The sequence below is a fragment of the Mastigoproctus giganteus genome, chromosome 9 (genome assembly GCF_048544385.1).
Source record: "Mastigoproctus giganteus isolate SK-2022 chromosome 9, ASM4854438v1, whole genome shotgun sequence".
Classification (NCBI taxonomy): Eukaryota; Metazoa; Arthropoda; class Arachnida; order Uropygi; family Thelyphonidae; genus Mastigoproctus; species Mastigoproctus giganteus.
The window spans coordinates 67,880,497-67,904,782 of record NC_143583.1 but is presented as its reverse complement, the minus strand read 5'-3'; the positions used below and the strand labels follow the sequence as shown (position 1 = coordinate 67,904,782).

General features: G+C 37.4%; 1 protein-coding gene across 2 annotated transcripts in view; it reads left to right on the top strand.

Annotated features, from left to right (window-relative positions):
• Nucleotides 1-24,286, top strand: part of Ubr1 (Ubr1 ubiquitin ligase) — a 221,061-nt gene that overhangs the window by 138,107 nt on the left and 58,668 nt on the right. For both annotated transcript variants that reach the window (XM_090381546.1, XM_090381547.1), the window contains exons 7-8: nucleotides 4,693-4,913; nucleotides 10,940-11,139. In XM_090381546.1, the coding sequence (XP_090237672.1) occupies nucleotides 4,693-4,913; nucleotides 10,940-11,139 (421 nt within the window). The remainder of the gene's footprint in view (nucleotides 1-4,692; nucleotides 4,914-10,939; nucleotides 11,140-24,286) is intronic.

Below are 24,286 nucleotides of genomic sequence, written 5' to 3'. Positions count from 1 at the left end.
AGTGTTACCAGTGTTGTTCCACAGTCCTGCAACAGGGTTTTGAAAATTTGATCAGAAAATGAGAAATACTCAAATGCATAATGGTAATTATGCTAAAAAAATGGACTAATTCTTTGTAATTACACAAGTCTTTTCAGTTTGGTTTGAGGTACTGTACAAGCCTATTATGAGTGCAGAACTATTGTTTCTTATTGAGAGGGTGAATTAGGAGACCAAAAAAAAAAATACCTTGTGGGTTGGAATTTTGAGTGCAGAACTAGTTTTTTTGTTTCTGAGAGAGTTTATTGTTAGGACAAAAAAAGGCTTTCTGGTGGGTTTGGAGTGAATGACATGAATAAAATACTTTACTGCCTCCACCCAAACTGTACAGTTATCAGATAAATGTAAAATATATATTTGAATAAATGGGAAAAGTAGAGTGACCAATGAGAAATTGAGAGATGACAGATTACTCTTTGCACATTTTTCCATTATGTTGTATAGAAAAATATGTTATGACCAGACCATGTTTTAAAAACATGGTATGACCAGGATAAGACTGAGTCTGAAGAATATCATAGATTGTACCTCAGTCTTCTCTCTCTCGGTTTGTTCTGATTTACCCAAAATTCAAAAACCACATATTGTCGTTAAAACCTTTTTATTTGTTAATTGGCTTTCTGATGTACAGTGGTATCTATAAATTATTCACATGGTTATGAAGCTCGATTGAAATTATGTTGTAATAAGTATCTTGAAATGATTTACTACAGTTATGAATGCAACTCAGTAATTTTATTTTTCTCATGCAGTTGGCAGCCCTTATCTCAGCAAGCAATGAAATGGCAGCTGTGCAGGAGAAAGCAGTGTGCCTCTTTGTGACTGTGGGATACCAAATCTCCAATGACTGTAAAGAGACATTTTCAATGGGATTTACAGAATGATCCACCTAAGGAACAATCAATGAGACAATGGTTGAAACACTTTTAAAAAACTGGCAGTGTGCTGCACCAGAAAGGAATAGGTAGGCCTAGTATACCTGCAAATAGTTTCAGAAATTCAGGAAATGTTTACTGTTTACCCGAGATCCTACAAAATCTACCCATCAGGCAAACAGCTGCAGATACCATGAGTAACATTGCACAGAATCTTTTTTAAGAGGTTGAAACTTTGTTTACAAAGTGCAAATCATCAAAGAAATTAAGCCTCACTACAAACCACAACTTCATCAGCCGTATAAACTAAGGTGAGCACTTTTCAGCAAAATGTCATTTTCAGTGATGAAGTTCCGTCTGGTAAAATTAAGACAAGTTTTGTGTATGGGGATCCAAATATCCCTACTCAGTTTGTGAACACGACTGTGATAGTCTCAAGGTAAACTTGTGCACATTGTCCTTCAGCCAAAATGACTGGGCTGTTTTTCTTCCATGGAAAACACTGTGAACTCTCCAAATTACCCAGATATGCTCAAACTATATGCTGCACCTCAACTGGAAGATAAGCAGCTGTGTGTTCTGTCAGCTAGATGGAGCACTACCACACTGGGGCTTGCATATTCACGTGATTTCCTAACCAATGGATCAGCCGGGATAGTTCCATTTCGTGGCAGCTTCATTCTCTAGAAATCACACTTTTGGATTTCATTGTATGAGATTACATAAAGGATAAGGTGTATGCAAAAAAAGTTGATGTAATAGTAATAGAGGCATGTGATGCAAGAAAGCAAGCGTATGAGCTTATGTAGCATCAGCCAAAAAAAATTCACACAACCATTCCCTCTAAAAGTTTGTCCAGTTCCTCCTTGAATTCATTTAAGCTATCAACTTCCACAACAACATTTGAAAGTTTGTTCCAGCAATTAACCACCTGCTGGCTAAAGGAAAATTTCTGCACATCTATTCTGCAATTGTCTTTCCTCAATTTGAATTTATGCCCCCTTAGGTTTGTAATCTGAGCAAGCGGAACAATCCCATTAGAATTCAGCTTGCTCAACCTATTCAAGGAGTTATACACCTCAATCAGATCACCTCGCAGGTGCCTAGTCTCCAGCCGCTGCAATTTGCGGAACTGAAGCCTCTCTTGGTAAGAGGACCCCTTTGTTCCCCTCACCAATCTTGTTACCCTTCTCTGTACACGGTCAAGCTAATCTGCATCCTTCCTAAAATGAGGCCTCCAGACCTGTATGGAGTGCTCAAGGTGTGTTCACCATTGCCTTATACAAAGGGATAATCACCTCCTTTTCCCTGCTAGCAAAATTCCTGTATATCATTGACAAAACCCCATGACCTGCTCATGCAGCCCAGCCCATCTGCATTGCTCAAAAAACTTTAATATCTGACTGCACATTTACTCCCAGGTCTTTTTCATTTTCTACCACCCTAAGTGTAGTACCACACAGTTGGTACGTTCCTCTGGGGTTACTTCTACCCATATGCAGTACTTTGCATTTGTCAATGTTAAACTTCAGTTGCCACTTCTCAGCCCATCTGCCCAAATTTTCTAGATCATGTTGCAGTAGCACACTGCCATTACTGTCATTAACAACCCTGCCAACCTTTGTATCATCTGCACACTTTGATACGAAGCCTGATATACCTTCATCAGTATCATTGATAAATATAAAAAACAGCAGTGGGCCCAACACCGAACCCTGTGAGACTCCACTAATAACATTAGTCCACGAAGAGCAGCGTCCATTGATTACCACTCTGTCTTCTCCTACTCAACCACCCTTTTATCCATTGTAGCAACTTACCCTTAATACCATTCTGCTCCAATTTGTATAGTAGTTTTCCATGCACAACAGTGTCAAAAGCTTTCCTAAAATCCAAGTATGTGATATCAAAATTATTTTTTGCATCCAGTTCCTTTGTAACGACATCATAGTATCCAATCAAATTTGTCAGACAAGACTTTCCCTTATAAAACCCATGCTGGGTCGGAATTATTGCTGCAGTCTTGTCTAGATGATCCTGCAATGCATCTTTAACTAGTGACTCCATTATTTTATCCAGAGTAGAAGTTAAACTAACTGGTCTGTAATTACTCGTACCACTCTTCAATCCCCTTTGTGAATTGGGGATGCATTTGCACTTCTCTAGTCTGCGGGGACTTCCTCTGAGTCCAAGGATACTCTCATAATTATGGCTTAGGGTGTGCTTAGTTCCTTTGCCACCTCCTTTAATATAATTGGATACATCCCATCCACCCCAGGTGCCTTTTATTATGTTTTACTTCAACAATTTCTCCCCCACTTTGCTCTCAGTTATTACAAAATCGTTAAGCACTCTGTTACAATTTGTTAAACATCTGACATTTACCTTCCTTAATAACTCCTCATGTGTGAATGTAGATGCAAAATACTCATTCAGTTTGTTTGCTATCTGAGCAGAATCATCAACAGCCGAACCATCAAACCATGTCAAAGAGTTAGGCTGGATTGAACAGACAGTGACGTCTGTTTCTCAAGAGATGCTCCAACCAACGGTTGGAATGAAATCGGCTACTATCTTGACATTCTATGTGCTACCAAAGGTGCACATGTGGAGGTTTACTGAAGTACATTTGTGTAATAAGAAATTCTTTGAGTTGCTTTAAGTGCAGCAAACCTATTACAATAAGATTTTAATCGGGCTTCATAATCAGCTGACTAATTTATAGATACCCTGTACAACCTTGTCAGATAACTTCATGTGAAGCCTTTAATCTCCTTTGAGTATTCAGTAAATTCCCTTAAGGTATTTTTTAAATTTCACATGTCACTTTGTACATGTCTGAAGATAATATGATATAATTTTATGTCACATCACTATATACAGTTACTGTTTTATGTTATTAATAAATTCCAATATGTATGCTCAGGCTGCTCAATACAAAATAGAAAAAAAATGGTTCCTGTGTATTGAACAAAAAAAAAAAAAAACCCGAAAAGTAATCTAATTTTAACTTAATACAACTTGAATACACATTTTCAGCTGCATTAAAGTTAAATTTTCATATTAATTTGTAAAAAGAAAAAAAAAAAGTAAATATAAAAAAAAAAATAATAGATTTGTTAACACATTCAAAGTTAAAAATGTCCAAACAGAAAAAAATTATTCTCGTACATTGGGAGGGGGATCCTAGAAGCAGTAAACTAATTTTAATTTAATACAGCTTGAATTACACACTTTTTTTTTTTTTTTTTTTTGATTGATTGATTAACATTGAATTTTCATATTAATTTACAAAACAATTATAGATATAATACATTCATTCAAAGTTAAGTTACATTTGCTGTACTATTACTGTATATTTCAGAAAGTTTGGGTTATTAAAATTTTATATGATACAGTATTTCTTATAAATACAATATGTTTTTAAAACATTGATTGCTAAACAAATATTTTTACTTTTGTAGTGTGTGTTTTGTTATTTTATTTATTTATTATTGAATTTAAATATTGGTTAAAGCCAATATTTAAATAAAAGTGAAAATTTCTACTGTATAATAAAAAATTGCAGCAGAATTTATTTTAAAAAAATAATGGATCTTTTGAAATAGTTTTCAATAATCATTATAACCAAATTTCAGTATAACAAAATGACATGATTTATAGATGAACAAATTTTCAGATGAGGTTTTTACAAGAGTGTTGATGGTTCCTTTGTAAGTTAGATAGTTATTAGATTAATAATATCTGTATTTTTTTTCTTTTCTTTTCTTGTTTATAGGATAAGTAGACATCTCAGTTTTGATGTTGACAAGAATGAGTATCTTTGTCCATTATGTGAACGACTGAGTAACAGTGTAATTCCACTAGTGCCTCCCATAAGCACTCTTGTTTCTGATACAAATAAATTAATTGAGATTGATATTGATCACTGGTTAGCAGGAATGCTTAAAGCTGTTGAAAAAGTCCAGGTACAAAAAACTAAGGAAGCAACTGTGCCAGGTAAGAAAAAATATATATATTTGATGGAAATAATACATACTTGAGAAAGTTGGCAGGGTTAAGGTTATGTTCAAAACAATCTTAGAATATAGTAGTGTATATGTATGAGAGTTAGTTAAATAACCCTCGTGCATATACACTACTAAAAGCTACATATTAAAGCTGGTCAACAGTTACTGTGTTCTGATCATAATGGCTATGTTCCAGTGTTAAAATAAAATATCATAGTTAAAAATAAAGTGAAAAGGATAAAACATTAAGCAAAGCATATTAGCTGTAAGCCTGAAATAAAAGCATTCTGAAAGATAAAGAAGAAATTAATATTAAAGGTGCCAATAAGCTGTGACAGTTAGGGTTAGTAGTGAATAATGTCATTCCCTATCTCAGTGGGAGAGGATGGTTCTATGAAATGCTCTGTACTAAAGTGCCTTGTAGTGAATAAGTTATTCTTTCTCATCTTTCCCCTGACAAGATGAGAAATGATAACTTATTCATAACAAAACACTGATTCACGGTTATACTATGTGTTTCATTGTAACTTATATACTCTAACTTATAGGCTGCTTGCTAACTGTCAAACATTGACTAATTTAAATTGAATTATTCTTTTAATCTTTCGTTGTTCTTTTATTTCAGGCTTACATTTGTGTTTTGCTTTGTTTGATTTGTATGTTTATTTATTTTTTTTTTTTTTCAGCCATTTCATTATGTTTGAACTTTATTAATTTATTTCAGCATCTCTTATCCTCTTAACTTTATTTTAACTATGATGCTTCCCTGGACCATAGTTGTCATGTCAAGAATATATGGTAACTGTTGGCCAGCTTTTCCATGAACTAATCCACACTCATTTGTGTGTGTGTGTGTAAGTTAAATAAGAAGGGGTGGTTATATCAATGGTAATGGTTAATTTATCACATGCATGTCTAAACATTTAAAATCCAGTAACTTGGCTGCAGAAAAAACCTGTCCCTATATATACTGCTGTTCAAAGAAAGTAAATCACTCTTTAAAATTGTAATTGCTGTCCGAATAACATAAGTATATGGCAATATTTCTTACAGATTGCATCAGATAAGATTGACACACGTAGGTGATGACATAATATTGCATCAGCCGTTACTTTCAGCTATATAATCACGCTCTGCAAGAGTTGCAATCATTCCTTGCTTATGTCAGGATGGCGAGTTACATGCAGTTGACGCCACCAAGAAAGAGTGCTACTGTAGCTTTATGTGAGGAAGGATGTTCTTTCCGTCATATTGCTTATAGAGTATCTTGTAATCAGTCGAAAGTGAGTAGATTTCTTTCCAAACTCAAGAATACTGGTTTTGCTGATATAAAAAAAGGAACCGGATGCAAATGAGTCTCTACGCCAAAACAGGACTGCGTTTTGAAGCGCTTATGCCTTAAAAACTGTAAAGCTTCTTCGTCTGAGCTGAAAAGAGAATGGGAAGAACATACAGGAGTGGTAGCAAGTGCAGTAATAGTCAGAAGACGCCTCTTCAAAAATGGACTTGTAGCCCGTCGTCCTAAGAAGAAGCCCCTGCTCATATAGAAAATGAAAAAGGCCTGATTAATTTGGTGTAAGGAGTATGTCAAATGGACCCCCGAACAGTGGAATTCAGTTATTTTCTCAGATGAGGAGAAATTCAACCTACGTGGCTCTGATGGGAGACAAACAACTTGCCGTAGACATGATGAAGAATACCATCCAGACTGTATGGTGTCTACAGTGAAATTCCCTGCCAGCCAAATGATATGGGGGGTGCATTTCGTATTGCAGAGTAGGTCACCTGCAGTTTATAAAAGGTTCTCTAAATGCCAATGGATACTTGGCTATATTGGAAGGCAAACTGCCACTCACTTCACTAATACTTTGGATGCCCCCCACTTTGGTTGCTGTGACACATCCCATCCTCCTGGGTAGGCTTTCCACCAATGAACAGTAGACTGCAATGATTATAATCCTCCATTCTAGCTGCAGAACATTGACTAGCTGAACTATCAATGTGGGATGTGCTGGTGTGTCCTCACATTACATCCCAATTCATCATAGGTTTTCCATAGGGTTTAAAATTAGGACTGCTGTCCATTCCATCTTTTGTATGGTCTTTTGCCATTTTCAAACAACGTTGGCAGTAGCATGGGAGATTTTGTTAAAACAAACATGGGTTTGTACCAGAGAACTGCCAATTCATAGGGAGCATGGAATTATCCAAAATGTTAATGCAATGGCATTCATGGTTTGGTTCTCCTCACAACCATCAAAGGTTCTAGGCCATTCCATGAGGGGGCGCCTCCGTAGCCAGGTGGGAAGGAGCAGCAGTGCGTTGCACACGCTTCTTGATTAGACCGGGGTTCGAGCCCGTCACCACCAAATACGGAGGATGCGGAAAGGTCAGGGAATGACCACCGCATATCCCGGAGCAATATGGCCTTAGTTGCTAATGCTCCTAAAAACTAAACAAACAACAAACAACAACAACAGCCATTCCATGAGGAACAGCTCTGTACCTTACTCTTCCAAACTTAATTGTTGAGACAGTGTATGCTGACAGTAAACGTTCTCCAAACTCACATCCTCCTATCTGATCAGAATAAGGTACAGTAAGATTCACCACTCCATACAACTGATTTCCACTGCTCTGTGGACTAATTATAGCATTCATTGCACCATATAAGGCAAGACTGCTGATTGCAGTTGGTGGTGTTTGGCTTATGTCCCACTGCTCTTCATAGTAACTAAACAGACTACAGGGGAGGAAAAAGTACGTAAGTATGTAGGCGCGGCTGCTCCTCAGCTGAAAAATAGTAGTAAGCTGAGGTTCTGGAGGATGCAATGTTGAGAGAAAGGGTCAAATGTGTGAAAGGAAAGTGAGAGATTGAATGTGTGAGGGCAAGAAAGGGCAGGGTGATGGGACTGAATGCTTAATGAATGTGGGGGGGGGGTCAAACCCTGTGAGTGAAAGTAATGGTGAATAGGAATGACTGATGTTGAGTGAATGTACCTGAGAGGGTTAAGTGAAAGAATACACATTTAGTATACTTGCATTCTGCACAATATACTTGTATTCATAGGTTTTATGTTACTATTAGTTTTAGTTTTATTGATATAAGCACTGACATACCCATTGCATGCCTCCCTAGTGAGCAGGAGACATGGCCAGGGCTGCAACCTCAGTCTGAAACAATAATAGTAAGCTGAGCTGCTTGGGGATGTAATAATGAAAGAAAGGAATTGAATGTGCAAAATGAGTTAGGATTTGAGTGAATGAATGGATGCATGTATGTGAGAATGTAGGCCGAGTGATTGGATTGAATGTTTAATGAAAGTGAGGGTGCAAACCCTGTGAGTGAAAGAAGTTTTGGTGAAAGGGAGAAGCTGAGTGTTGTGGTGAATGGGTCTGACTGAGTATTGTGGTAAAAGTGAGTGACCGAGGGTTATGGTGAGTGGGAATGAGTGGACTGTGTGAAAGAATACATATATTTATATTCATAATTATAAGACATATTAATTGCTTAGATTATGTATTTTTTAAATCATTATTAGTTCTTAGTTCATTTTTAAAGTCTTCTTAACTTTATTACACTACATACCCATTGCATTCCCCCTAGTGGGTGAAAGATGATTGGCTACAGGGTAACCATTCTGCACATACCTTTCTCTTAAAATTATGGTCTCGCCCAGGAAATGTGCTTCAGTAGTTTTTGAAACAGCTGTAACATAGGATGCAGCATTAACTCTCTCCCATTCAGGTACAAATTCCTTGTGAATCACACCCTGTTTTTTTAAAAACACAATCGGTATTGTCTCGATCCCGGACTTTTGTAAACTAAACTTTTTTGGGTTTTGGTGATGATTTTGAAGTCCGCTGACACTTTGTCTCTGGGTTGTACTGGAACACCCAACACTCATCTCCAGTGAACAGTGCAGTCGAAATTAGGATTGTCTTGACAAATCTGGATTATGTCTTCACATGATGACACTCGTCATTGCTTCGGCTCATCTGTGAGGGTGTGCTGGCACAAATTTTGAACAGACTTCCCCTTCTCTAAATCTTCATGCAAAACTTGATGAATTGTCTCCTTATTCCTATCCGACTCATCAGCTACCATTGTGAAGGGCAAAGCCGACCGGGCTAGCCAGGTGGGTAAAGTGCCTGCCTGGCAACCCTAAGGTCACGGGTTCGAATCCCGCCTCGGGCTTGGATCAGAGAAGAAAATGCAAGAAATCTTGGGAGGTGCAATATGGCCACAGAAGCCGATGCACTAACAAAAAAAAAAAAAAAAAGTGAAGGGCAAATGACAGTCTCTTGCCACAATTTTCCAGACTTGCAATTCTGTCATTGTTTCAAAAGGTTAATCGATGCCAACTTCTTTGGTCATTGCAAGCATCTTCACGTCTATCTTTCAACCACTTATACCATTCAAAAATACTATTACTTTTCATACGTTTCTGTTACAGGTTTTTCATGTTGAAAGCAAAATTTGATATTCTTTTGTTGCTCTATCGCAAAAATGTGACATCAAATATTAATGGTCTCTGTACCACCATCTGTTGGAGGAACTGTGAACTACAGTGTACCGCTTTCATTTATTTAAGTTATTGAACGTGACTGCAACAGCATCAGTCTGGGAACTTTATTGCTACCTCATATAAGGTAATGGTTAGGCCATGTCCCTAACCCATTACTTTATATGGGAGTACTGCATATGGGTTTGGAGGCCTCGTTTTAGGAAGGATGTGGATTTATTGGAGCTAATGCAGAGAATAGCAAAGATTAGTAAGGAAGAATAAAAGGGGTGCTCTTACCAAGAAAGACTTCAGTTCTGCATTTTGAAGCATCTGGAAGCCAGGCACCTGCAAGAAGATCTGATTGAGGTGTTTAAGGCTTTGAATGGATTGAGTAAGCTAAGTGCTGATTGCATCCTTCCTCTTTTTGAGATAGTACACGAGAAGAGAGAAATTTAAATTGAGGAAGGATGGCTGGCATGAACTTTTGCCTTCAGCTGCCAGTATTCAGTGGTGGTGTTGCAGAAGGGTATTTCTTCCCCTTCTGGTGCTGTATAATTTAATTTTGCTTTCTTGCACCATTTACCACTTTTGATACTAATTAGGCAGGTGGCTGGCAAGTGCAAGGCTGCATATGGATAGCTGTTGTGCCAACTGTGTGGTACTGCATTTGGGAGAGTAGACAATGAAATAAACCTTGAGTAATTGTGCAGTCAGACAATTTTCTGGGCAGTCTGCCAAGACAGCTTGTGTGGTTTTGTCAGTGATATACAGGAAGTTTGCCAGCAGATATAAGGATGTGATGATCCTATTTGTATAAAGCAGTGGTCAGGCCACATCTTGAGGCATATTATGGCCGTGTTGCCCTTGTGCCATAAAGCCCATTTGTAAACAAAGCCACATCTTGAGTATTACATACAGGTCTAGAAGCCTCATTTTAGGAAAGACATTGATCTGTTGGAACAGCTGTAGAGATGGGCAACAATATTAGTGAGGGAAACAAATATCAGCATCTGGAACTAGGCACCTGCAAGGAGATCTGATTAAAGTGTTAAAGGCTCTGAATGGATTGATTCCCTCCTCTTGCTCTGCTGGTAGGAAGTAGTCCTTTCTCGGCTACACATAGGACATTCTCACCTGACTCATTCATATTTGCTGAGAGCTGATGATTGGTCTTGATCACTGGAAATAAATTTCCAGTGATCAAGACCAATTATGTTTACTGTAATTTCTTGTGAATACAATATGAAGTAGAAAGAACATGGTTTTGCATATTAGTTTAAACTTCTAAAGTCGTATGTGATTTCACTACTTTACTTTTAAGACATTATCTTATGCCTTTTAGCAGTTTTTCTGTATTTGTTGCATATCTAAAACATGTCATTAAGGTGCAACAAGAAAGTTTCTTGAATCAGAAGTTTTTAGTATAATAATTTTTCAATATGATCATTTTTCTGTGTATATCATTTAGATTTATGTTCATCTCATTCTCTTGTGTACTTTTTTGCAGCTGACAGTGGAGACAAAGTTACACTAAATTATAAACCCATTTCACTTGTTGAGGTAGCATCCTTCTTACCAGAAGATTTTTCTGAGAAATTTGTATCACTCTTCTCTTCTTATAATAAGCTTAATAATAGTGGTAAAGAGATAGTCTTCTCAGATAGTCTAGTTGAAATGATGAAGCTGTTTTCACAAGCAACATATACAGTAAGTTTATATTTAAAATTTATTTAAAAATAAAAAAAGAATCTTATTCTTTAATTTTCTTTTGATTTTCTCTCCATAATACATAATATATCATCTCTCATACCTAAAATCTTCAGTAAATGAGAATGTAATCCTGTCTGTAAAATCTAAAAGTAAATTAACAACTATTGAGTGGATAACTAAGTATATACAAGTAAGGAGAAAGGTATATCTGTCAGTAACAAAATAAACTCCCAGAGAGAGTAAGTGTGGATCATATTCTTCCTGTGATAGTTAGAGTCTGGGCTTATACTTTGTAGAAATGAAGACATTTATTATGGTTTCAGTACAGTGAAACACCAGTACACCCACCTCAACATAAAGAACCATAGGATAAGGTGGGCAAAGGCCTAGGAGGGCTTTCTACAAAATTTTACTTGGGAAAATGAAGTTATGGCTAACACATGAAACTGTTATGGAAATGTGGTGAAAGCATAGAACACCACACTCCAGTGCTAAGCAGCTATAGCTGAGAGTGGGTATAAAATAAAATACACTTTTTAGAGAATAATAGGTTAAGTAAACGATTTTTAAATAATATAATTAAATGACATTTTTTTATAATGCCCAATGAGTTAAACAAAATTTAATGTTATACAATGAGGTTGAATTATAACTGATAGCATAGAAAAGATAGAAAGAATATATTAATAATTAAATAAATAACCATAAAACAAGATACATATTATCTTATCAACAAGCCACAACATGACCACAGTTTGTGGAAGTACAAAGTACAGGAAGTTCTCGCTTTACAGTTCCCGGGTTTACAAGTTATTTTTTCCCAAGTATCAAGTATCAACAAAATCGAAAATATGAACATTAATTGTAAAAAATGAATGTTAAACATTCATAAATACCACATTCCAAACCACGTGCATAGCTATACAATACAGTGTACCCCGCTTTACGATATTAATCGTTAAAATATCATGTGAACCCAATAACACGTTGTTTTTTGGTAATTCGTTTCAGGATCTCAGAAGTTAATTTTTGCTGGATAACTAAGCTATTTATCTCTCTGAAATGTCATTTTTAAGGTCACTAGCACGACCTTAAGGCCATATAAAAGGTCGTGAGCGTGGTTTGTAAATTGTATTAGTTACCAATTCAAATCATTAAAATGCACTACACTTTCATCGTTATCATATGTTCCGTTATAAGAATCAATTTTAAACGCCTTTGTGATATTTTTCTAGATCACATTTCTGGAGGTCACGACCATAAAACAATAAAAACAATTTAGCATTAGCATTAGTAGAGGCATATGATGCAAGAAAGCAAGCTTATTCAGCATCAGCCAAAAAAAAAAAAAAAAAACACACACCACTCCCATTTCACTCCTCTGTTCGTTCGAAATACCTGTCCAGTTGAGCTTTAAATTTGTTTAGGCTATCAACTTCAACAACATGTGATGGAAGTCGGTTCCACCAACCAACAACCCGCTGGCCAAAGGCAAATTTCCGCACATCTATCCGACATCCGTCCTTCCTCAATTTGAATTTATGCCCTCTGAGGTGATTATTCTGAGCAAGATGAAGAATCCCATTGGCATTGAGCATGCTCAAACCATTCAAAGCCTTATACACCTCTATCAGATCACCTCGCCGGTGCCTAGTCTCCAGACTCTGTAATTTGCAAAACTTAAGCCTTTCTTCGTAAGAGCAACCCTTTGTTCCATTCACTAATCTTGTTGCCCTTCTCTGTACCCGTTCCAGCAGCTCTACATCCTTCTTGAAATGAGGCCTCCAGACCTGTATACAGTACTCAAGATGTGGCCTAACCATTGACTTATACAAGGGAATAATCACCTCCTTATCCCTGCTAGAAAAATTCCTGTATATCATTGACAAGACACCATGAGCTACTCTTGCAGCTCGTCTGCACTGCTCAGTGAACTTCATATCTGCCTGCACAATTACCCCCAGGTCCTTTTCATTCTCCACCACTGTCAGTGTAGTACCGCAGAGTTGATACGTTGCTCTGGGGTTACTGTTTCCCATATGTAGTACTTTACATTTGTCAATGTTAAACTTCATTTGCCACCTCTCAGCCCATCTGTTCAACCTTTCCAGATCCTGTTGCAGCAGCATAGCGTCAGTAGTGTCCTTAACAACCCTGCCAACCTTTGTATCATCTGCAAACTTGGACATTAAACTTGATATCCCATCATCAATATCATTCATAAACACCGAAAACAACAACGGACCCAACACTGAACCCTGAGGAACTCCACTAATAACATTAGTCCACGTTGAGCAGTGTCCATTGATTACCACTCTCTGTCTTCTGCCACTCAACCATCCCCTTATCCATAGCAGCAATTTGCCTCCAATGCCACACTGCTCCAATTTGTGCAGCAGTCTTCCATGTGCAATAGTATCAAAAGCCTTTCTAAGATCCAAATATATAATATCAAAGTTATTCCCTGCATCCAGTTCTTTTGTGACTACATCATAGTATCCAATCAAATTGGTCAGGCAAGACCTGCCCTTAACAAAACCATGCTGCGTCTGAGCTATAACTGAATTCTTGTCTAGATGATCCTGCAGTGCTTCTTTAACCAGTGCCTCCATTAATTTACCTGGAACAGAAGTTAAACTCACAGGTCTATAATTACTTGTGTCAGCCTTTGATCCTCCTTTGTGAATTGGGGTTACATTTGCACATCTCCAGTCTATGGGTACCTCCCCTGAGTCCAAAGAAGCTCTCATAATTATGGCTAGGGGTTTGCTTACTTCCTTTGCTGCCTCCTTTAATATAACTGGATAGATCCCATCCACCCCAGGTGCCTTTTTTATGTTTATCCTCAACAATCTCTCCTCCACTTTCCTCTCAGTTATTGGCGCACTATGGCCATAGTTGCCGATGCGCCCAATAAATCCCGAAACAAACAAACAAACAATCCTCTCAGTTATTACAAAATCTTCCAGCTCACTGCCAATGTTTACTTTACCTACATCATTCTCCTTCCTGAATAACTCCTCATGCGTGAATGTAGATGCAAAATACTCGTTTAGATTGTTAGCCACCTGAGCAGGATCCTCAACTGTTGAACCATCAATATCCAGTGGACCAATCTGATTCATCCATTTCCTTCTTGAGTTTAAATATGTAAAGAGCTCTTTTCTGTTTTTCTTTGCATCCTTTGCCAAGGATTTTTCGTAGTCTGCCTTTGCCTGCCTAATCTCCTTTGTGACTTGGTTACAGACCAACTTATATCTATCATAGGCTTCCATGTCACCCATTAATTTGTATGTATCCCATGCATTTTTCTTCTCTGCCACATGTCGCATTAGTTCATCTGACAACCACTTAGGCCTAAACCTTGAACAATATTTCTTAGTTGGTATGTAATGTTTGGTAGCCTCCAAGATTAGTTCCTTGAATGCTTCCCATTTGAGTTTGCTGTTGGTAACATCATCAGTTGGTCCCACTGTATAGAATTTAAATACTGTCTCAGACCATCATAGTCGCCTTTACGAAAACAAAAACCCTTCCCTTTACCTCTGATGGTAGTTACCTCCTTGAGTAAATCCCACTTCAACACACTGTGATCACTGCCACCTAGTGGTTCATTTATCTGCAGATTCTTAATGCATGAAGAATCACTACTGATAATCAGATCAAGAGTATTGCTCCCTGTTGTTGCCTCACGAACATGCTGATGTAGAAAACAATCATCCAATAAATCCACAAAAGCCTTGCTAGTGTGCGAGTGACCAACCCACAAATTCCAGTCAATATCTGGGAAATTAAAATCCCCCATTATAAGACTCTCTGATTTACTGGCCCACTCTATTTCCCTGTACAATATCTTATTATACTCATCAGAGTCATTAGGCCTATAGCACACTCCTACTCTCAATTTTGATTTCCCTATGCTTATGTCACACCAAACTGACTCGACACTGCCCTGTCCATCGATGTCGACTGGCTTCACTTCCTTGGACTTTGTGTTTCTTAACTAATAGAATAACCCCTCCTCCCCTCCTGTCCTGTCTATCCTTTCTATACACATTGTATTCCCCAAATTCCAGTTCCGCATTACTTATATCTGTGTGACACCACGTCTCTGATATCCCAACAATATCTGCCTTTGATGTTTTGAGCAATACCTCAAATTCATCAATTTTATTTACCAAACTCCTAGCATTGGTGTACACGCAGGTATACATGCACCTGTTTCTATTCTTAGCTACCCTAACACAACCCATGTGTTTACTTGTACCGCAATGACTCCCAGCAGTCTCTGAAATATCCTGCATCTTGTTTTTCAGGCTTCTGCTCATTTCAATAGAAGCAGTGCAAGAATCACTTCCACCTCTGCCAGTGGCTACTGTTAATCTATTAGTCCTTGTATCCCCCCCCAACTAGCAGTTTTCCGACCCACCTAACACTGCCTCGACAGCATCAGCAAAAATTCTTGCACCCTTTCTATTTAAGTGTATCCCATCCCTGTAGAAGCAATCTCTCCTGTTAACAAGTACAGTCCAGGCTGAAAAAAATTCTACCCCGTGGTTTGTAAATTGTATTAGTTACCAATTCAAATCATTAAAATGCACTACACTTTCATCGTTATCATATGTTCCGTTATAAGAATCAATTTTAAACGCCTTTGTGATATTTTTCTAGATCACATTTCTGGAGGTCACGACCATAAAACAATAAAAACAATTTGCACTTTTCTGGTTTATTGGGCTTTTCTGTTACTGCAAGCAGTTATAAACAGGTAGTAAACTCGATCTTCTTGCATTTGTGAAAATGCCAATAGCTGGAATTGTGTGGTTTTTTACGTTATTATGGTGAAATGTGTTTCCCCTTTACTGGAATCTTCAATCTTATTAAAAACATAAATAAATTTTCAGAATCTTCTCTTCATTCTTTTTTTTTTAAAGCTTTGTAAACTTGTTACTCCACGTGAATCGTGTTAGTTGCAATTTGTGTGTACCGTTAAAAAATGCTTATGCATGCAATCATGAAATTTATATTTAAAAGAGAAGATGACGACTCCTTGTGCAATAAACCAACAAGTGCCGAGCCAATAATGAGTGATCAACGAGTGTGCATTTAGTCAACGATGATGAAGAATAAACAATCTTTGGTGTAACATTAGTAAGTCGTAAATAATTTCTCTATTATTATAATTTGCTTGATTTTACAGACTACACTTGCATTTCTTTTGATAAATCAATCATTGTTTAAACATAAACTAATTAGCTAACTAATTTCATTGTTGAGAACGTAACCCTTATTTTTAACCTTATGTATATGGGAAATTAACTCGTAAAGGCGAGAACTACCTGTATTTCGATTAGCCATACAGTGCAAGTTAACTAATTTTTTTTTTTTTTTTTTTTTTAATAAATTATTTAATTTTAAATTTGTAATTGTTTCTATTTTAAATTTTGTACATCTAAACTGAATGGCAGTGGCTTCAATACTTTGTAAATGGTGCATTGGAGTAAAGAAACTGTTATTATAAACCACATTGAAATACTATAATATACTTATGATATCTGGACAGCCCACATGTAGGCAGGAAAAGAGACTGAGTAAGTTGTTTTAATTAACTATGATGAATAATAATTAGTACCCCTAGTTTTTATGCAAGTGCTACTGATTAAATTTACCATTTTAAATTATAAGTGACCCCTGGGTAGTATGGAGCTTCTGCTATTTCAATAAATAAAAGTAAATGTAGATGTACAAAAATGTTACATACTGTACGTTACAAAAACAAATAATGTATAAAATAAAATAAATTTCAAAATATATGTGGAACAATAAAAAGAACTCTGGCTAAGAAAACAAGGAAAGAAAGACAATTGAAATTTTACAAAGTAATGGCAATACCAACACTTCTTTATGGTTCTGAAACATGGATACCAAAACAAAGAGATGTTAATAGAATACAAGCTGCAGAAATGAAATTTTTAAGATATGTTAAAGATTGTACAAAATTAGATAAAATACCAAATGCAAATATTAGAAAGGAATTAAAGATTTACTCAATTAATGGCAGAATTATAGAATATAGACAAAGATGGAAAGAACATGTAGAAAGAATGAAAGATAACAGATTCCCTAAATTAGCTTATACATATAGAGCAAAAGGAAAAAGAGACAGAGGAAGACCAAAGAAAATATGGGCAGACTTGTTCGAGATCGGAACAGGCGGATTACCTGATCCATGAAGGAAGATAAGATATAAAATAAAAAGTGAATGGTGGTGGTTGGTAGTAGTAGTAGTAGTAGTGGCATGTGATGCAAGAAAGCATGTGTATGAGCTTATGCAGCATCAGTCAAAAAAAAAAAACACACCATTCCCTCCAAATGCCTGTTCAGTTCCTCCTTAAATTTATTCAACCTATCAATTTCCACAATGACAGATGAAAGTTTGTTCCAGCAATTAACCACCCGCTGGCTAAAGGCAAATTTCCGCACATCTATTCTACATCTGTCTTTTCTTAATTTGAATTTATGTCCCCTTAGGTTCATAACCTGAACAAGTGGAAGGGTCCCATCAGAATTCAGCGTGCTCAACCCATTCAAGTATTTCTATTTGAGGTATTGCTATTTGAGGAGGGTATGCTGCTCAACGATTCAGCTACTCTTACCTTTCACTTTTTATTTTATTTTATTTATTATATATAAATGCATCAAACCTAAATAAGAAGCTAAGCCATGTTCAGAAAAAAAACTTTTAATGATTGAAAGCATAAGTATCGTTACACTTCATTTATGCTAAATTCCTATTAGTAGCTGCATTGGACCAAGGCAGCAATCAAGTAAAGAAATTGGATACTATTTCAATGCAGATATTGAAATAGTTTGAGGAAATAATGCCACATTCCATTATGTTTTTTTGTCTTTGCTATGTGGAGACCATATTGACCTTCCTGTGACAGACATATTGGGCAAATGTGGCATAACTAATAGGGGTTTATTATACACATAACAAAAGTTACACTTTCAAACAGAAGTTTTTCTTCTGAACACCACTTGGCTGTTCATTTAGATTTGATGCCTTTATTCGCCACTAATTGAGACTGCCTCTTGTCTTATAAGTAACCAAAATGGGTTCTAAACTGCCTTCATGTGTATTTCCTGAATATTAAAACCTATAAAAATTCAAGTCTAATGTTAACAAGTATCTTCTTTCACTTTTCAACCTTCAACCCATGCACGGTGCTGAGTACTATAAGTTATAATTCCTCTTGAGCTTGGAGTTTTCATAAAAAAAAAACCCAAATGGGTTCAAAACTGGTTGCAAAAGTGGCTTTGACATTTTAATGAATAATGGATTTACCTACTGGCAAATCCATTATTTGATTAATAGCAATATTAGTTGTTTTAGGTTGACTTGTTAATAAATTTAGTACTTTATAAAGAACCCAAGCACTGTCACTGTTACAAGAAGAACAGTATGGTCTCCTGGCAGTATAAACAGAAAAAGATAACAGAGTGTAGTGTTATTTTTGTCAAAGAGAGCATGCTTGTATGAGGTTTTACTCGAAAGTTATGAATGTGTATTTAGAAACAAATTTGTTTAATTTATTTAGTTTTATATCATATTCTCTCAAAGTATTCCCTTGTTGTTGTTATTTGGTTTTTAGGAGCATTAGCAGCTAAGGCCATATTGCTCCGGGATATGCAGTGGTCATTCCCTGACCTTTCCGCATCCTCCGTATTTGGTGGTGACGGGCTCGAACCCCGGTCTAATCAAGAAGCGTGTGCTACCCACTGCTGTTCCTTCCCACCTGGCTACGGAGGCGCCCCAAGTATTCCCTTAAGAAATATACTATAAAGCCCAGAAAGGCAGGAATCATTGGACACTTGTGCAAAATTATTTTATTTTATTAGTGTCAAGTATCTCCTGTAGTAAAAAAAAAAAAAAAAAGTTTTACATATCTTTATTAACAGCTTCATTTGTGTAGCTAATAAAACACAGAATAGCATACAAATGAAACTTCTGCAAAGTATATTTTAAAACTTAAAACTTTTGTGCAGCACCCACTATGCCCCTTCTAACCAAGTTTTTCTAGAACCTCAGAAGGAAGGCTGGAGGAACTGTAAACAATAGTCTTAGTGATTCTACTAGTGAAACTGGTATGACGGGAAGGCTGTAAATTGCCATAAATTAGTAGGGTTGTATTAGGAAAGTGTTGGCTGAAAAGACATGGAATGCAGAGAGCTTTTACACAGAAGCTTCAATACAGATTTCCTATAATTTTCTGAGGGGTTCCTCCTGCCCATTTGTATTGATTGATCTGAGTCAAGAAGAAAGAACTAGTGCAGAAGAGATACAACTGATAGTCTTACAGTGACTATAACCAACTTTCCCACATCAATGGGCCATGTGGCTAACAATAATTACCTATTCCATTCTTAAATTTGCCTTAGCTCTCGCTTTCAACAACCTTAGAATGAAATTTTTGTCCCCCTAGAGTTTGTTTATACCTCTCAGACCTTGTTTCTCATACTAGCAAGAATATACCACCTTGAAATTTAATCTCTCCTGAGATCCTAGTTTCTAGTCTGGCTCCCTTTAAATCTTAATAGAAGTGTAGTCTGTATCCTTTTCTCTCTCCTCCCCCACCACAATCTGCCTGCAGATTTCAATACTTATGGCAAATATATTTTTTTTATTTTTTAATGAAAACCCAAACAAAACATATTAGAACCTATGGTACATAATACTGTCTGAGTTGAGAAGATGAAAGAAGATGCTTTGACATTAGACTTAGACTTAAATTTTTGTAGATTGTAATTTTCAGGAAACACTTGTGAAAGAAGGTTGAAGTTGAAAGTTGGTTCTGTGAGTTTGAAGTTGGACAGTAAGTGGATGTTGACTGGTTGTTACATATGTTTAGATGGTTCGGAAGAGAGAAGGGGGATTATAGAAGCCAATTCAGAAGAATATCTCCCATTGATGTATCTGTAAAAAAAGCATGCAGCAGAAACAAAACATCTATGAGACAGAGTGGAATGACTTTGTAAGTGATGGGTCATTAATTAAAATAACCGCCCTCTTTGAATGAAGTCTGGAAGCCTGAGAGAGGTTATAGGGGGCACTACCTCAAATGTGGCAACAGTATTCTAGGGCAGATTTGAGATTTGTAGAGGGTGAGTAGCAGTTTAGAAGAAAAGTAACAACCAGAGTGAAAGAGAAAACCCCAGTTCTTTAAATGCAGTGGAAGCAATATTATGTGCTTATGCCAAGGGAAATTAGAAGTCAGGATAATCCCTGATAATCTGAGTGTCATCGAAGATGAGCATAAGAGCAGACAAGTACATTTTGGGAGATATAAGACAGGACTCGGTTTTAGATTTTTGGGTTTTTTTTTTTTTTTTTTTTGTAGGAGCATTAGCAACTAAGGCCATATTGCTCCAGGAATATGTGGTGGTCATTCCCTGACCTTTCTGCATCCTCCGTATTTGGTTGTGACGGCTCGAACCCTGGTCTAATCAAGAAGCATGTGCTACGCACTGCTGCTCCTTCCCACCTGGCTACTGAGGTGCCTTTCTCAGTTTTAGAAGGAATGAAGTTAAATAAGTTGTCTTTGCCCCACTGGAAAATTACCTGGATATCAGCATATAAGAATTGGTAATGAATATTTGAGAAGTTAAAGCTGTTTGTGAAGGGCAAGGTTTCTCAAACTGGAAGGTGGGATGCGATGTGTTATCATCTGCAAAACTATGAATAGGATTTCCAGTCAGTGAAAAAGTTCATTAATATGCAAGAGGAAAAGTGGAGAAAGAACTGAATCTTTGGGAACACCAGCATTAGTGGAGAACTTAGAAGACAGCGAGCCATTTGACATCATCTGCAGTGAGCAGTCACAGAAAACTGGATACCTAGTTACAAAAAAAAGCTGACAGTCCACAAGATGGAAGCTTATTTAGAAGGCTTTTATAGGAGACATGATCAAAAACCCTTGAACTGTCAAGCAACTGCTCGAATTTCACCAAACTTTCCCATTGAATTTGTCCATAGGTGGGTAATATAAGCCAGTATATTACCAGTTGATCTACACTGATAGAATTCATATTGGTAATTATTGATCAGATGGAAGGTTTTGAGATAGTGTAGTAGTTGACTGTTAATTGATTTCTCCACTACTATTAGAAAGAATAGAAGTGCAATGGGATGATAATTGGATGGGAAGAATTTGAAAAATTCTTCTTTAAAATCCTTTAAAATTTTAAAATTCTTTAAAATCCTTTTTTAAAAACTGGCTGAAAATAAGCAAACTTCCAGTGGAACAAAAGTGTAAAAAGGCAACACAGAACAGGATTAAGATCAGTAGCACAGGTTTTGAGAACAAGTGGAGATATACCATCGGGACCTAGAGCTTTCAAAATTTTCTGACATCCTTTTGACAGAAGACCACAAGAGGCATTGGAGTGTACTGTGAATGGTAAGAGGTAGTTTAGCAAAATCATCAATACAAGAGTTAAAAGAAAAGCAGGATGCCATAAGTCAACTTTATCATTATCTGAGGTGACAATAAAACCATCAGTATAGCTGGACAAAACTTGTAGCCAATAGCTTTGGGAAGAGTCTGCAAAAATCTTCACTACCAATTGGACAGGGAGCAAGTTTTCTACTCTTAGCTTGTTCAAAATCTAAATTGGGCTTTAATAACTGCTTTACAATTGTTGCGAGTGTAGTCAGAAAAGGAACCTGGAGATTTGAATGCAAGTTAGTTGCAATAGGCAACATTCTTATCTTGAACAGCCTTAGCATGTTGATTGGAAAACCAAGGTTTAGATAGAGGATAAGATTTTAAGATGTAATGTGGAATAAAGGATGTCATCCCTACATGAATAATTTTATTTCGATGACAGGATATGAGCGTGTCAATTGAAATTATTCTTCAAATAGGCCTCTGGGGTTGGGAATATTCATAATAATTACACAATACACCAAACAATGTTATAAATAGTGTTATGTTTGTTAAAATAATGCTGTAAATAAAATAAAATAAAATAAAATAAATTCCAATAAAAACTGATAAACTGACTGTACAATGTAATATGAATTTAAACTGCAAAGAATTATTTACAATAAAACAATGTAGATGAAACACAGGATGATAAAAGCGCTAAAATACCGTAGCTTTCAGAGGCATCCGCCTCCTTTTTCAACAGTGAGGCTTATCGTATGGTACATCCTTAAATATTAGCAGGCTCACGGTTCTCTGCATGTGGTTCCACAGGAGCATGGGCAGCACCCTCCATGTGCACTGGAACCGGAAATGGCTTGGGAGCATGCCAGGCGGAACCACTCATCCCGTCCAAGAACCACTGCCTCGAAGAGGGGATGAATGCGGATACCCCTGTCTCTATTAATGGTATTGCTCTCAGAGGAACAAATCTGCAAGCTCTCGAGCCACTTGCGGTCCCAAAATCTATGTGCCCGGTTGACGATAACAGCTTCGTCTGGGGAGATTTGATGGTGCTCCTCCCAAAAATGTTCTGCCACAGCAGATCTTCCATAATCCGCGGTCTTTAATGCGTTCAAATGCTCCCCCCAGATGATCTTTGAACCACCGTTTCATTTCACCAACATAATATTCCCCACAATCCGGCATCTAATCTCATACACGACCCCACTTGTAAATTCCCTTGGTACGGGGTCCTTAACCTGTGACACTACTGTGTGCAACCTATGCCCTGGATGCTGCACACAACGTGTCTGGCAATTGCACAATACACGAACTATGCGTTCAGTTAGGCCCGGATAGTATGGAATGTATGCGGTGGCCACTGGTGTGAATGATTCTCTTTGTTCGTGCTCACCTCGGATGTATTTGTCTATGTTCTTCTGGGGATAGCCGCATTTTCTGAGATCCGCGGTGACACGTTTGATTTCTTCTTTTCTATCCTCGGAGGTGCTGCAATGGGACCCAGCCCTATCCAACAATGCCCTGATAACACTATTCTTGTGATGGTTGGTTTGTGCCATATTATAATGCGTATATTGGCCCCGGCACATGGGCTTTTTATATACACTAGTTTTTAGCCTAGGGCCTTCCCTATGCACCAACACATCAAGGAAAGGGAGAGTACCCTCTATTTCCACCTCCAAGGTAAACTGAATAAATGGGGAGAAGCTATTAAGGAAACTAAGCACTTCATCTTCTGTCCCCTTCCGAATAATTGTGAACGTATTGTTTCCATGCATGCATGGGGAAAGCCAACTCATCAAAAATCCTGACTTCAAGCTCCTCCAACGCTAAATTTGCTATGATAGCACTAATAGGGGAACCCATTGCCGCGCCATGAACCTGCTTGTACATTGTGTTTTGAAACACCATAGTGGTGCTTGAGAGACATAGCTCTACCCCTCTACAAATGCCCTCTATGCTTAACGGAGTCCTATTATTTAGAGTGTCATCCTTCTCTAATGCCATGCGTGCACATCGGACCTCATGGTCAGTGGGAATATACATGAATAAGGATATTACATCAAATGATACCATGGCCTCGCCCTCTTCTATAGACTGATCCCTTACGAATTGCACAAAGTCTCCACTATCCCTGATGATGAAATCAGAACGTCCAACTATAGGGGAAATCAGTCTGGCTAGAAACCTGGACAAAGCATGCATAGGACTGCCTATAAATGAGACAATCGGCCTAAGCGGAAGTCTTTGGAAGGTCGTAAAACCTAGGTAATCGGCAACCTGTTGCATGCAATGTCCAATATACATCTTTGGAAATATTTTCAGCCTTTAGCCAAACTTGTAGAATCCTGTTTACCTGACGTTACAAACCCAGTACCAAGGGAAGTTACAAATGGGGTCATGTATGAGATTAGATGCTTGGATTGTGGGGAATGTTATGTTGGTGAAATGAAATGACGGTTCAAAGATCGTCTGGGGGAGCATTTGAACGCGTTAAAGACCGTGGATTATGGAAGATCTGCTGTGACAGAACATTTTTGGGAGGAGCACCATCAAATCTCCCCAGACGAAGCTGTTATCGTTGACCAGGCACATAGATTTTGGGACCGCAAGTGGCTCGAGAGCTTGTGGATTTGTTCATCTGAGAGCAATACCATTAATAGAGACGGGAATCCGCATTCATCCCCTCTTCG